At 30.7% G+C, this 16,649-nt stretch overlaps 1 protein-coding gene and 2 long non-coding RNA genes across 3 annotated transcripts; 1 reads left to right on the forward strand and 2 right to left on the reverse strand.

The window, feature by feature from the left end:
• Positions 1-559: 559 nt before the first annotated feature.
• Positions 560-2,458, reverse strand: LOC107934214 (tyrosine decarboxylase 1). Its single transcript, XM_016866592.2, has one exon. It carries the CDS (start codon positions 2,199-2,201, stop codon positions 720-722), a length of 1,482 nt encoding a protein of 493 aa, XP_016722081.1. The 5' UTR covers positions 2,202-2,458; the 3' UTR covers positions 560-719.
• Positions 2,459-10,095: 7,637 nt separating this feature from the next.
• LOC107934217 (uncharacterized) lies at positions 10,096-11,470 on the reverse strand. Its single transcript, XR_001693828.2, has 2 exons — positions 10,768-11,470; positions 10,096-10,396 (listed from the first exon to the last, which is right to left on the reverse strand). It is a non-coding gene; the product is annotated as an uncharacterized lncRNA (long non-coding RNA).
• A 3,440-nt stretch (positions 11,471-14,910) lies between these two features.
• Positions 14,911-15,925, forward strand: LOC121232107 (uncharacterized). Its single transcript, XR_005930328.1, has 2 exons — positions 14,911-15,556; positions 15,857-15,925. It is a non-coding gene; the product is annotated as an uncharacterized lncRNA (long non-coding RNA).
• Positions 15,926-16,649: the final 724 nt, after the last annotated feature.

Below are 16,649 nucleotides of genomic sequence, written 5' to 3' on the forward strand. Positions count from 1 at the left end.
TAAAGAAATACCATGAGGCTTAGAGACCATATATTTGGCTATTGTCCTTATTCTAAGGAACTATCGGGGTGAATTGAGTGTGGTTTATCACACTTGGCAGGAGGTTTTGGGGTGGATTCAGAGGAAAGGAAAGGGTAAGGCCTTGATTAAGGCCTTGATTTCAATTAACATTTCCGTCCAAGTAATTGCCTTTGACTTTAATGAAATATGGTGCTAAACATAATCTCCAAATTAGGAGAGAAATATTAGATTTGGATTTTGCCCCACAAGTTCCAAGGACATATGACTAACAACATTGCTCAAATAGACAATTGGAGTTACAAGTTCGAAAAAACGATGCCTTTGACAATTAAATACTCGATTAAAGGTAGATTTAAAACTCTAAGAAAATAAAAAATAAAACATCCCATAATAAACACCAAAGTAGCTTTTGTAGTGGAGGATGTTTTAGAAAACTACGACCAACACAGGCTATGACAACATCTCAAACTCCATTAGCATACGGGCCTAATCATTGCAAAGATCAGCTTAAAGAAAATCAAAATCAAGTGCTCATTCGTAGACAAATCATCAAACATTTCTAAACAAAACTGAATCTTCAAACATTACATTTATTTCTCACATGTCACAACAATTTAAATTTTATTGGATGAAAATTTTAAGCTTCGAAAGTGAAAGAGTTAACCGTGGCAGTTAAGCACCAGATATAAATGGGAAATTTATTGGGTGCATTGGAGCAGCACAAGTCGAGCTTTTTCCTGAATGAGACTCCACAAATCCTTCAAATGATGCTCTTGGGTGAGAGTAGCTCCAACGACACATCGGATGGCGAAAATTCCAGCTACCACTCCCTGTGTCATGAAAGCTCGCCCACTTGAGTTTATAGCATCTAGCAGTTTCCGGTTCAGTTCTCCGCCGTCTACCCCATGTTTTGGCTGAAGCCTGAAGAAAACCAACACTATCCTCCTTGGAACCACAATCTCGAACCTCTCATCTTTAGCTACAAGTGCCTCGAATTGCTTAGCTAGCTCCACATCTGATCGAATGTGGCGCATGAGGTTTTCCAAGCCATGCCGGCGGATCACTAACCAAAGCTTCAGTGCTCGAAACCGTCTGCTCAGTGTGACTTGCCAATCTTTGTAGTCCACCACAACGTTGGATTTAGTTGCGTTGTTTTCCAGATATTCTGGATTAGATGACAATGAATCGATTAAGAAGCGCGGTTCCTTGAGCCACAAACAACAGCAATCCATGTTTGTGAGAAACCATTTATGTGGATTCATGCTGAGAGATGATGCGAGTTCGACTCCATCAAGGAAATGCCGGAACTCAGGGCAAATGCAAGCACTTCCTGCATGAGCTGCATCAATGTGAAGCCAAAGATTGTATTCATTGGCAACTTTGCCTAATTCTGCAATAGGATCCACAGCTCCGCAGGCTGTTGTCCCGATCGTTGCACATATGTACAATGGCACCAAGCCTGATTGGATATCATTTTCGATAGCAACACGAAGTAGTTGGGGTGGCATTGCAAACTCGGTGGCGAAAGATGTTTGAATGAATCGGAAATTTGATGGGGGAATGCCCACTAATTTGGCGGCCTTTTGGAAAGTGAAATGAGTTTGATCTGATGCATAAACCACCAGTTTGGTTATGTTGTCCCAACTACCACCAAGTTGTTTCATAGCCTTGTCTCGAGCAGCAGCCAAAGTGCAAACGACAGCCTCACAGGTAGTACCATGAATGACACCACCGCCTGTTCCAGAGAACAAAAAAGAAGATGGTAACTTGAGCATTTTGGCCATCCAGTCAAGGACGATGGATTCAAGCTCGGTGGCAGCGGGAGACGAAATCCAGTTGAAACCAACCACATTAAAGGCGGAGCAAAGCATCTCTCCAAGGAATCCGGCAGTGCTAGAACTTGCTTGATAGTAGGCAAAGAAACTAGGACTTTGCCAATGGGTAAGGCCAGGTAAAATGCTGTCATTCACATCATTCAGTACATCCTCTAGTGAATCGGGGGAATAGGGAGCGGAATCGGGTAAGCTGGAAGACAAATACCCAGGCTCAACTTTGCTTTGAACTGGGTATTTCTCTATGTTTTTGTAGTAGTCCGCAATGAAATCTATCACTGCTTTCGACTCTTCTCTGAAGCTCCCTATGTCTAGTGGAAGGAAGCTGTTTTCTGTGGCTCTACTCATTTTACAATACTACAAATTTTCTTCTCTCGATTCCACTGAATGCCCACTACCTCATCCACACCACATCTTTATATAGAAAAGAAAACACAGGCCACTCCATTTCATTTCAACCATTCAGTGTCATGGAAGCTATGCTGTGTCCAATATCTATTTATTATAGATACACAAATATTTAATACCAGTACTTGGAAAAAATTTTAAAATGTCAGAATACACTACGATTCTTCACATCCATTTTGTGCATAAAATGGATTTTTTTTTTAAATATTAAGAAAATAGTTATGATCGGAAATTAAAAACCACCGACAATTGATAGAGCGGGTTGGGAGTGGCAGTATAGCAATCATATTGCATCGTGGTTGATGTTTAAGAGACAATATATTAGCTAAAAATATTCTTATGAATTTATTTTTTTTAAAATATGACATGCTAAACAAATTGTTTCTGTTTTACAGTGAATTTCTCTATTTTATAAATAATTTTAAAACATTAAAGTAAAAATAGTGAAACAATCTATGAGATTTATATTAGAATGTTTTAGATTTACGATCAATCCTTTTCATAATAATTTTATTTTTTTTACTAAGATTTTGCTAAAAAAAACACAACACTTGGAATGTTATAGGGAGATAATTGTTGTTATAAAAATAAAATTTTATTTAATTTAAAATTTTCATTTATATGTATATTTTATTAATAAATTAAATGAAATAATTAGTCAACATAATTTAAACATTAAAATTATATTTGTATTTTATTAATAAATTATTTATAGAAACTTTTTGGGTAGATTACACTCTTTTTCTTGTAACATAATGTTTTTAATTAATCATGACTCAATTTATAAATTTATGATAGAGTATCTAATTAAAATTTTTAATAAGTTGTGGAATTTAAATATTTTATTAGAATTATATCTTAATTAAGATCACTTTTATTAAATAAAATAAATTAATAGACTTGCTTATATGAAATAGTTATAATTTTACTTAAAATTTGAGACAATAGATTGTTGGTTTAATAAATAATGTACTTCATAATTGTAGTTGTTGTTGTTATTAGTGAAAAATGTTATAGAAGATTAAAATAAAATATTAAAAGTCGGTTCTACTAAAAATTTAATTGCTATAATGAAATATTGTTATAAAAAGAATTAGTTGTATTATAATTTGTAATAATAAAATATTCGTACGATTACGATATATCAATATGTAAATATAGTAAAATAAATTACCAACAGAGTGATTAAATTTTTTTTTTCGTGTAGATTCAAAAGTAGAAGGATTTAGCCAATTTAATCTTAGCTCAATTGAACATGGGCATTATTGTCAATGAAGGAGAATGTGGATTCGAATATATTGAATCGCATTATCATCCTATGTATGGGTGAGAAGTAGGTGAACATTTATTTGTGTAGATATAATAACAAGTGAAGATTGGTGGCATGTTTAGAAAGGGTAAACTACATAATTGGTATCCAGTTTTAATAAATTTTTATTTTGATCATCAAAAATAAAAAAATTTTCAAATATAGCACTGTTGTTAAATAATTTTTTTTAGTCACTCGCTAGATAGTTTTCTTGTTTTAGTCTTTTGTTGTTAATTTGGCTCACGATACTCATTTTAATCATCCAACTTTAGTAAGCTTTTATTTTTATTTTGGTCACTCATTTTTTTTAAAAATTATTTTAGGTTTTTCTAATAAAAAAAAGGGGGGAATCAAGGTTTTTACAAGAAATATCACTTTTTTTTCATTTTAATTTCCATTTTTAGAATAAATTTGATTTGTTTCAAGTAAAAAAAGAGAAAGAAAATTAGGTTTTATGGAAAATTATTCGGGGTTTTATAAGGAAAAAGTTGTTTTTTACAAAGAAAAACCTAAATTTTTTTTATAGGGAATTGAGTTATATGAAAAATTTGGGTTTCATCTCTCAACTAAAGAGCTCAATTCCCCATAAAAACCTAAATTTTCCCTTCTTTAAGAAAAAAATGAAATTAATTCTAAAAAAAAATACCAAAATGAAATATTACTAAAAAAAATAAATGACCAAAATGAAATATTATTGAGTGGCTAAAACAAGTAAATAGTAACATTGCTATTAGCCAAATTAATGACAAGCGATTAAAGCAAAAAAAAATCTAATAGCGATGTTTTAGATGATTAATTATGAAATTTACCCTTTTAGGAAAAAAAAAGGACCTAGTAAACGGACGGTCCGTGATTTTAAAAGCAATCACGGAGACACCTGCATCATTAAAAGTTGAAGTTGGTGACCATTTATTTCTGTAATAAACGGAACTTCAATTATTTTTCCCACCTTAATGGGTGGATTGTTATTAGAATAGAGAAGAGTAGAAGGCAAATTATTTTTTGTCATAGCTGAATGTCAACGCAACATGCATTTTGATTTCCGCGTTTTGTTAATAAAGTACACCATCATATTTTTAACTTTTTTTCCCTTGAACCAACTTCATAGATAAAGTTCAGCCAATCCAACAATGGAGAGGTGATGAACAAAAGTGAGAAAATAACTTAAAATATTAAAGAAAATGAAATTATTTCATTTTCTTTAATATTTTATTTTATTTTTTACCTAGGAATTATTAACAAATGAATTTGAAGGATATAATAGATTTAATGTTTATTAACGTTTTATATTGGCAAAAATAATTTATTAAACACTAAATAATGTATAGCAAAATATCAAATTTTACATTTGTAAAACACTTATTAAATATTAGATGGAAGAAAACAAAGATACTTTTATCGCAAAATTTTGGCTTCTTTATAAGCCTTGCAAATGAATTTTGTTTTTATTTATTTATTTATTTATAAAAATTCTCATACCTCTTCATAATTATATAACTATCCCGTAAATACTTATTTGGATAGTTACATCTATTAACAATGAATAAAACTATTCATTAGATTTTATTTGAATAATTATAACTTTTTATTAATAATAAAATAACATAACTTTTAAAAACAAGAGATGTATCTCATTACTTTTGAACAGTGACAATTTTTTATTAAATAATCAAGTGTTATAACTTTTTGATTATTGACAACCTTTCATTTGCAACTATTAGAAGCCTTTCATTTACAACTATTAGAACACTATCTATATATTGAAAATGATATATTTTTAAAATATTTTAGATTTTGATAATTTTGGAAATCAATTTCATAAATGAAAATGTTTTATGATTGAATCTTCACTTAACGAAAACATGTTAAAGATAATTGAAATTGCATGGTAGACTATACTTTGAACCGACTATACTTTTTGATTAGTTGAACACATCTCACACAATTATTTCATTACTAGTCAATGCATACACTATTATGACTATGTGCTATAACCTCTTTTCATTAGTGTTGTTAGAGTCAAGCCCCCAAACTCGTAAACGCCGTCACAATTTACACTCATATAGGTAGATCTCATTAAGAATATTCTTTTAATTTTAACACTCTATCATATTTGGGTTATGGGTCTATTAACAGTAAAATACTGATCCTCCCCTTGTCATTACAGATACTTACTATTTTTTATCCTGGAATGATATATTATTTTATAATACTAGCAATCACATATTAATGATGTACTTTGTCTAATTGAACTTAAAACTTGACATTAAACTAAGCGTTGGGTCGAATTTCCACCATGGTTGACTCAAATATTATGGGTTTGTATCTCATTCATGTCTTTTTAAATTTCTAACATAGCTATGTTAATTTTTCATATAACATGGTGAAACTTCATATTTGTGTCTTGAAAGTTTACAAGACCAACATTCCTATCATGTTTAATAATCCATTCTTTCGCAAAAGAATGTAATCAATGATATCCTTTGTACATTTTATCAATTTAAAATGAGTATTTTTTCTTTTTTAATCATGATGATTTCATATTTATCTATTTTATTTATTTCTTGATATTCAAAGAATGAGAAGGGATTGTATGAAACTGTAATTGCAAGTCATCCTTATCCCTTTCCAATAAAAGAATAACAAATTAAATTTTTTCTCCTGATTTTCAGCTTTTTTTTCTCTTGAAAAAATCTTGAAAATCAAGAGGAAAAATCTGATTTGTCATTCTCCTATTGGAAAGGGATAGGGATGACATAGAATTATAATTTCATACAATCCTTTCTCAACCCTTGATAAAACAAGATAATATTTTTTTTTTCATGGTTAATATATAAGGTTAAAAGTTTTTATATATAAATACTCAAGTAAGATGCCATTACAGTCTCGTTTCAACGGGATTTCTTCTTATGCAGATGTCAACAATCTTGCTAAATATATGTTTGTGTTATGTAGCATCAAAATTTGGGGTTATTTTTTAATATTTTCATCTCATTCTTCCAATTATTATCTATGATATAAAATCTCTTTTTTTAATTGAATTTCATCATTTATTTCATCCCATCTTAATCGTATCTAAGATATTATTTTGTTATATTAATAATTTTTTATAGAATATATATTTATAATTTGTGTTAAGTAAATTTTAACCTTTTTAACATGTCACTTTTTATTTCTGTTCATAAATTATTTTTTATACTCTCTATATAATTTGCTAGATCATGTAATAAAAGTTAAAATATAAATTTATTAATACATAAAAGAGATTAGTATCCCAGGATGATTTATCCAGTTAGACAAAAAGTTGTATAATAATTAAAGACAAGTGAAAGGAGGGTGGACAAGTAATAATGGAAACTTATCAAAATCTCGATTTATATATGAGGGTCTTCACTTGTCTTGAGATGCCACGTGTTGCTATGTGATTGTGATATTGAAAAACAATGGGCATATCCTAATAGGTCTAGATAATGTGATATTATGATATGTACAATGACTCTTCAAATTGGATAGAATGACCAATAAGTAGAATCTATTTAATCTAATAATAATTGACGTGGATAAATTATAAAGATTTTATCAAATAAGGTGTATACTCGCTAGTCAAATAATTGACATAGCAAGAAATAGCCACCAAAAGTTCTCACTAGAGGAGTCCAAGCAAAATATCTACAAAATGTGAGGGGTATTGACAAAGCGTCTACAAGGAATTTGATGGTGAGGATAACAAATTTCTGTTAACATTACAAAGTCCAAATACGGCAACTGGATGAGTGAATTTTTTTCCCCCAATTTCGACTCTAAGAATCGTTTCAATTTTCACCAAAATTAGTATGATTCTCTCGCTTCTTGATTATTTGTTTGTGTCAAATTAAAAAGCACAAATTTAAATGTTAAAATTATACTCTAATCCTATTTTTAATTTTAGAAATTTAAACTTTTTACTTTTTGAAGATCCAATTGTTATGATTGTCAATTTTTTTAAATTAAACTCTTAAACATATTAGAGTGGGGAAACTGAAATTTAACCATTTTATAAAATGTAAAAACGTGTAATTAGAAAAAAGGTGTTTTGAACATTCGATTGTTGAATAAATTTTTATATTAGTCCATTAAATACAAAAACATAGAGAGATTGTGTAGACAAAGATGATAGAAAATAGGAGAAGCTATATATATATATATAAACAAGAAACATAGCATTCAAAATCTGCAGGTAGGTAGCAAGAATTATTACATCCATACGTCACCCAACTCCATCATTATTCAAAACTTTAACTTAAAAAATTATATAAAAGTAAGCATCATAAAAAATAAATTTTAAATTTGCCACCATCTTATCCAACCTTTAAATCTGACATTCTTTTATCTAAAATTATTTCTCGAAATAATATGGTTCGAGGGTTATTTGTCAAAATAAAACGTGACGCATATTATCCATCCGATTTTAGCCCAAAAACCACCCACGCCATTATTACACAATAACGGTGGAATCTAAGATTTAAAAGGGTATTGCCCATCTGACAAGCAATGTTCAGTTGATTTGACCGCCCTCTTGAAACAACTGTGCAATTTTTTAGAAAAATACGAAAATGTTATCCCCCAACGAAACAGAAGTTAGTGCACCGCCTAACAAAACAGCAAAAAATTGAAATTTTCTACCATACGCTAAAATAAACCTAAACTCAGCCCAGCAGCAATATAATTAATCCCTCACGTTTTTATTTCAGGCTTTCTTTTATTTGTTTAAAATGACCTTAAATTTTTAATAAATTACAAAAATAATTTTATTTTTTATATATGAATATTATATATATATATCAGTACCAGAGAAATATTAATATTTTTTAATAATTTAAGGTCAATAAATAAATAATACTAGTGAAGCTATTTTAAATGGTGCCACTGCCAAAGAAGCAAAATTCATAGCAACAGCCACGCCTGTCAAGTGGTTTGGTTGAGAAGGGTTCTAGACAAGTTTAGCTTTACAGACCTACAATTGTTTATTGTGACAACAACTTAAGCTTGCCAAAAATCTAGTAATGCATGGGCGCAACAAGCACATCTTTCATTTCTGCCGTGAGCTCACACAAGATGGTACAATTACATTGGTTCATTACAGCACCCAGGAGCAAGATGCAGATGTGATGACAAAGCCTTTGATGCTTGAAGCATTTGTGAAGCTGCACCAGCTAATGGGAGTGTGTTTGTTGCTAGAGATAAACTGATTACTTAATAGAAATCATTTTAAGGGAGGATGTTTGTAGACATATCAGTATATTTACTTAGTAGTTGAGATGTGTTTAATAAATCCCTAATACTTGGTTAACTTTTGAATTGTTGTTACCCTATGATTAGGAAGCTATTTTGTGGTTACAAATTTTTAGAGTCTTTTTCTGCTTTTTTGTAAAAACTATATATTAGCTGTTTTCTCATTGGCAATAAATTAAGGTATGAGAAATAGTTATTTTCATCTAAAAAAAATCTATTCTCTTCAATAAAAACATATAATGTTTATTTGAATTAAAAAATTATGACAAATATAATATACATTAAGACTTAACATAAACATACAAATTATTTTCTAAAATGTTGAATCACTATGATAAAATTATGCAAAACTTCAACCATATATGAAAACCTTTGCATATATATGTGTATATATATATATATGAATATGTTAAATATATATAAAAATGAATTATTACCATCTAAAATATTATATATAAATTTATAATTTTTTTTGTTTTGCTCAGTTGCAGTGTCAACTTTTGGGTTGGTTATTGTTGTCTTTTTCCTCTCCTATCAATCATTTCTTACTTTCTTTTTCTCATTCATTACACACGTTTCTCTTTTTTCAATTTGCAGATCTATTTTGTGGGTATTTTTGTTGTCTTCACAAGTTGTGATGGATAAATGACGGTGTCTATCGTTCGCTAAAACTCTACCAGCCACCGGTAGTTTTTCTTGGAAAGTGGATGGCTCTTTGTCAACTTCTTAATTTGTTTATGTTTTGAGAGTAGAATAGTAAATAATTTCACATGTAGATTTGGATCCGTATTGTCTTAAGTTTTATATTTTTTTGTTTATTTTTCCATTGTTTAATAAGTTTTCAATTTTAGAAGTTTTTATCTACTCTTGTAGCACATTTTTTAGTCTTACTTATTCATGTAATCTTAGTTTTACAAGTAATTTTAGAGATGATTTTATTGTCGTCCTCTCTAGTTTGGTGAATGCTCGATTTTTTTGTCGATTTTTTATCACCGCTTTAGACCATCTGATGCTGATTTCCTTATCGTATTAAGTGCTTGCAATCACTCCAGATATGTCGTGCTTGAGTTGCGACAAAGCCAATTATCAACGTGTCATAATGTTCTATTGACGCTGAAACTAAAGCCTTTGTTATGTTGATAGAGTTTGTTTTTTACCATCTACAATGAGTGTTCGTAATTTTTTTCTCTTTGAATTATAAGTTCCATTCATTAAATGAATTAATGAGTTTACCTTAAAAAAAAGAGATTATAATTGTGAAACCCAAATTTTACCCGGGCCGAATATTATTAACAGTCCAATTACAAAATTCAAAACCCATAAACCTAAACTTAAAGCCCAAAACAAAAAACCATCAGCCCAAACTTAAAACCCCAAATAAACAATCCTAAAACCCACATCAGCCCACTACCCAAATCAACCCTAGCCCACTAAATATTTTCAGCAAAAGAAGGGAGAGAGAACCCTAGGCGTCGCACCAGGTCACTTCAGCCCTCCCCGCACGCGCCTCCACTACCATCACTGACCTCACATGCCTCTGGTGCACCTCTGACACCTGCCAATGCCAAATCAACATGCAAACGAAAAAAATAGCAGAAAAAATAGCGAAAAAAGGACAAAAAAAGTAAAAAGATGGCAGCAAAGAAACAAAGGGAAAGGAAACAATAGCATAGAAATAGCAGAATAGAGTAGCATGAACAGTAGCGAAAATAGTGACTTGTATTTGGCTATAAAACCGAAAAAAGAACCCATTGTATGGGGAGGTATATTTCAGAAATAAAAAGTAGAAAACAAGTTTAAAAGGTTTTTGCTCTTATTGTATTTATTTTTTCTTTTTTTCTATTCTCGTTTTTTTCTATTTGTTTTTATTTTACTTATTTCACAAATCTTTTTTTTAAAGCATAATAAAAGGAAAAAAAACCTCACCGGAATAACCCCGTGGTCACGTCTCCTGAGATCTACTCTCCGTTGTCTGAATCAGGCTAAAAAGGAAGGGGGAGAGGCCATTTCTTTCATGTTTTCTGAGTTTGGTGTGCTTTGTTTTCAGGAGCTCTTAAAAAGGCCGAAAATCTGACCTTCGTGTGGCTCCGACCACCACCCATGGTGGGGCCACGGTGATCCAGCGTCGTGCGATAATGGGTCTTAAAAACCCTAGCACAGAAAAGTTATAAAAAAGGGGGGTGCTCTCTGTCTTTTGTAGAAGAAAAGGGAAGAAATAAAAAAAAAAGTAAAAAAATTTTAATTTAAATAGCAGTGCAAAACGGTGCCGTTTTGGCACCGAAGGCACCAACACTGAAACGGTGCCGTTTCAGTCCATACCCGTGCGACCCGACCCGATCGATGAAGGATCCGCGCGTTTCTTTGGCTTTTGGGTTATTTATGCTTCAAGCCCTTCCGCTTTTCTGTTTTGTTTGAATCTAATCCCATTTTCTTTTTTTATTTTCTTTAAATTCTCCCTTTAATTTTATTTCATTTTTTATTTAATCCAAGGCCTTGCCAATCAAAACACGTAGCATAAGGATCAAGGATATTGTCCCTTTTAGTCCTTGATAGTTTCAGCGCATTACATTCTAGTCCTTGTCAGCCCCTTTTTATTATTTGCAATTTATACCTTTTAATTACATTTAAATTTCAATTAAACCCTTTTATTCGTTTAATTTAGCTTTGCACTTTTATTATTTCATTATTCGTTTATTTATTTTGTTACCCACAACATTATTATTATTATTATTATTTTAAATTTCTATCATCCATAATTGTTTCATATATCCATATATTTGTTATTTTTCCCAAAAATACTTAGACTCAATTTCTTTTACTTGCTTTATTTATTTACTTGTTCATTATTCATTTGCTTTCCAAATGCTTAAATATAGTTTCGTTTATATCCATTTTAGCAATTTTTTTTATATTTTTATTATTTCATTCATTTATTTATCATTCTTACTTCTAAAATACTTAAATTTTATATAATGTATATTCGTTTTATCTAATTTATTTTATATCCCTCATAGATAAAATTTATAATATTTTCCTTATTTTAATACTTATCGTTCGTATTATTTTATCCTTACCACCATTATGTATTAATCCATCTACTTGTTATTATTATTATTATAAATATTCTTTTGAAATATAATTGTTTAAAATCTCTTATTTATACCAAATTTTACTATTTCCATCGTTATGTTATTTTAACCTTTCTTTGTTATTTATTTATTTCTTTTTGATGCTTTCATGATTATTTTATTTTATTTTTATCATGTATATTCCTCTTTCTTTCATTTTTTTTATGTTATTGTTTAATTAATATTAGATTTAATTGATAATTGCCATTGCATGCTCGTTGTTTCATTATTATAGATATGTTGTTATGTTGCTTATTCGTATTATCATTCTATTATTATTCTAATCACATCATGAGCCATGTTCAATACCATCATTCTTTCTCGTTCCATTTAAATCACATCGTGTATTAAAGCTTAAATGCATGTATTTAATATAGACCGTTTTACCTTATTCCAAACTAAATAAATACACATTACTAGATGTTGCACTTTTTGTTATTCAAAAAGAAATTTCAAAAATAAGGAAATATTTCCTTTTTTGGAAATTCGAGAAAACGTGTCTTAACTTACTAATTTCGATTTTTCTCGTTTAACCTAAATAACCAAATATCCCTTCAAATTTCAAAATATATGAAATTTAAATAAAATAAAGGCAATGTCCAAACCATTTTCAAATCGAGTTTTGGAAAATGGGAATCGATTTTAAAAAACGAAAACGGGAGTCGCCACCAATCTTTTTAGGTGTGATTGGATCACCTTTAAAACATTTTGTTTTAAAATCATTAGTTTTAGTCCACGAAATAAAAGAACGGGTTCGGGAGTCGGTTACTTACGAGGAAGGATTAGCTCCCTCGTAACGCCCAAAAGTTGGTACCTAATTGATTATCAAATGTCTTTAATGTCGGAAATTTAAAAAAAAAATTAAGATGTAGTCCTCTTTAAAATATTTTAACTTTGAAAATTGGGATTCACTCGCGTCAAAGTATTGACATTAAGTTAACCCTTTTTGAAATTCCTATCTCGAAACAGCAAAACGAGATATCCAATAAGTTAGGACATATTGCTTTGAAATTCCAAGATAGTGGCTTGCGTTTAGAAAACCCTTAAAAAAACTTAGAAGGGTACTTAATTATTCGAATTCAACGAGAAAAGTGGCAACCCAATAAGTTAGGGCACTACTTTCTCAAAATTTCCAAACACCAAGCATTGCCTTTATATTTTTTGAAATCCTTGAAGTCTCATTTTTAAAATCGATGCATGAAGGGGCGCATTAACATGATAAAACATAACATACAAGATAGTGTCGTAATCATTTTTTGAAAACAGGATCGACTTTGGTTTTGAAAGTGAAAATTAAAACGGGAATGGATTTGAAATTCGATCCTTTCTATTAATATCGATTTTAAAATTCTTGAATTAGCTCAAATCGATTGTTTAAAGATTTCCTTATCTCGAGATATCGAAATATCACATCCCATAAGTTAGGACACAATACCGTGAATTCCCAAGCACAAGGTCGTATTTTAATTTAAATGAGAGTTTCGTGTGTTTTAAAACTCGAAAAGGATATTTAGCTATTTAGAAATAACGAGGAAATCGAAACCCCGTAAGTTAGGGCACAATTCCTCGATATCTCAAAATGCATAACATTGCCTTATTTGGAAAATTTCGTTTTTGAATAGTAGCGAATGCAATATTTAAATAACAAGTGTTATTTATTTGGAGTAAAAGTGGGACGATCCATATTGGATAAAACGTTGAAGTTTAATACACGATACGATGACGTGAGATAAAAATATAGTAATGTGCATAGAATGATAGTGCGTGGAATAATAATGCATGAATAAAATATTACACTAGTGAATGACAATAATATGAAAATATAAATAAGGAATCATGGTACATGCAATAGCAACAATCATACAACATTTAAATGATAACATCAATAAATAAGGACCAATGAATTAAATGATAAAAAGGTATAAAACAAATTAAAATAAATAAAGTGTGAACAAATGATAATAAATGAGTTTAAAATAAGTAATATAAAAAAGGTGTCTTAAAAATCCATTACCACACAAAGTAGAATTTAAAAAAATGAATAATTTTAAAATATATAATATGTATATATAAAAGGGGTAAAATGATATGTAAAAAAAAACCTAAAATAAATAATAATAAAATCATTTGAAATAAGTAAAATGGGTTTAAAATAAGGTATATAAAATAGTTTTAAAATAAGTAATATATAATAGTTAATTTAAAACGATATATAACAAGTTTAAAAAAACATATAATATGTAAAAGAATTAAAAAGGGACAATATAAATATACTTTGTAATAGTAACAATTCAAAGATAATAAAGAGAGAGTTATTTGAAATACATAATATACAATAACTTAAAATATAAAAAAAATTAAAATAAATATATAATAATTTTTAAAGAATTATAAATATCTAAAAAGCTTGAAATAAACTATATGTATACATATATATAATAGGTAAGGAATAAAAAACAATAAATAATACATATAAAGCAGATTAAGGTAATATATATATACATAAAGCAAGTTAAGATAAATAATAAGAATTTGAATAATCAACACATTAAAATAAGTTAGAATAGATGTAAATAAGTAACATATAAAATACTTGAAATAATATGTACATAAAACAAACACAAAAAAAAGGTCAATAAGTGAATTAAATAGATTTAGGTCATGGCTAAAAATAAATTAAAATTCGAGGTATATAAGTATAAATACTGAAAAGTTAATAAAGGATAAAAAACGAAAACCAAATAGGATCTGAGGGCTAAATTTTAAAACAAAAGAAGACAGAAAATGGGGCTGATTAAATAGGGGTTGAAAAGGGAAAGGACTAATTGCATAAATCCCCCTTTTAGGGAAAATGCCAAACCCCCCACTATACCAAACGGCATCATCTCATCATCATCATTTAAAAACAAAACCTTTCCTTTTCATTTCATCTCCAGTTCCTTTTTTTTTCAACAGAAAGCCCCCTTTTTTTTTGCTTTCTCTCCTTTCCCTTTTCTCCCCCCCCCTTTCTCTCTTTTTGGCTAGGGTTTTAAGACCCATCCTTGCCGCCGTCGTCCCGACTCCGCCATGGGTGGTGGTTAAAACCGCAAGGAACATTTTTAGGCCCGTTTCAGAGCTATTCAAAGGCCACGTTTCCTTTAGCCCGAAGACGAGAAAGAAGGTGATCCTTTTACCCCCTTTGGAATAGACTCTGTCGACGGAGATAAGGCTCCGTCGGCGCGACTCCGGTGCGGTCCAGGTAAGTGTTTCCTTCCTTTTTGTTTAGAGAATAAATTTCTAAAAAAAATATGATATGAAATGTAAAAAATACCAAAAGAACATGAAAATAGAAATCGAAATCGACCTTTCCTCTTTTTTTTGCTTTTTTGATTGCTTAATATACGTGATACAATTTTTGTATCTTGAATCCCCCCCTCTCCAAATTTTCTTTTTTCGGTTTTTATAACCGGTTACAAAAACTCCCATTCTTTTGTTGTTGCTGCTGTTTCTTGTTGTTTGTGTTTGCAGGGTATAGGGGTGTCAGACGCGTAGAGCGTGGTGACCAAGGCTGAGGGGCATGCGTAGAGCGTGGTGACCAAGGCTGAGGGGTATGGTTGCTGAAAAATTTTAGAATAGTGGGCTAGTTGGGCTTTTAGGGTTTAGTTTTAGGCCTATTGGGTTTGGGATTGTAAAATTATTTGTTGGGCTGTTATACTTTATTTGTTTATGGGCCCGAGTAACATTGGGCTTGTACAGCTGCCCCTCTTTGCTCATTGTCGTGTAACGAGAATGGTGCAAAGACTATAAAAAGACCAATTTTGCCCGGGCTCGCCGAGTCTTGAGTTCTTGATCCTTGATCTTCTTTAAATGGCCTCTTGACGGCTTCAATCTGCTTCACTGCAACTCAGGAAAGCGATATCTGCTATCTTTGATCTGCTTCCTGTCTAATACAGAGACGTCAAATCCGTTATCTTTGATCTGTTTCCTATAAGCACAGGGATGCCAAATCTACTATTTTCAACTTGTTCCCTGCAAACACAGGGATGCCAAATCATCTTAAATCTGCTTCAGTGAAATCATCTGAAGGTTGGATCTGCTATGTATCTGCTCTCCGTCGAAATGGAGATGCCAGATCTGTTATCTTGGATCTGCTTTGGTGCGGGAACATCCGAGAGCCAAATCTACTATGTCTTCGATTTGTTTCTTGTAAGCATAAGGATGCCAAATCATCTTGGATCTTACTTCAGTATAAACATCTGAAGGTCAGATCTGTTATGTATCTGCTCTCCATTGAAGTGGAGATGCCAGACTTTGATTTATTCTCTGACAATATAGAGACGACAAATCATCTTAGATTTGTTTCAACGTAAACACGTGAAAGCCAAATCTACTATGTCTTCGATTTGTTTCTTGTAAGCATAAGGATGCCAAATCATCTTGGATCTTACTTCAGTATAAACATCTGAAGGTCAGATCTGCTATGTATCTGCTCTCCATTGAAGTGGAGATGCCAGACTTTGATTTGTTCTCTGACAATATAGAGACGATAAATCATCTTAGATTTGTTTCAACGTAAACACGTGAAAGCCAAATCAGCTATGTCTTCGATTTGCTCCTTGTAAGCATAAGGATGCCAAATCATCTTGGATCTTGCTTCAGTATAAACATCTGAAGGTCAGATCTGTTATGTATCTGCTCTCC

The sequence above is a fragment of the Gossypium hirsutum genome, chromosome A07 (genome assembly GCF_007990345.1).
Source record: "Gossypium hirsutum isolate 1008001.06 chromosome A07, Gossypium_hirsutum_v2.1, whole genome shotgun sequence".
NCBI classification, from domain to species: Eukaryota; Viridiplantae; Streptophyta; class Magnoliopsida; order Malvales; family Malvaceae; genus Gossypium; species Gossypium hirsutum.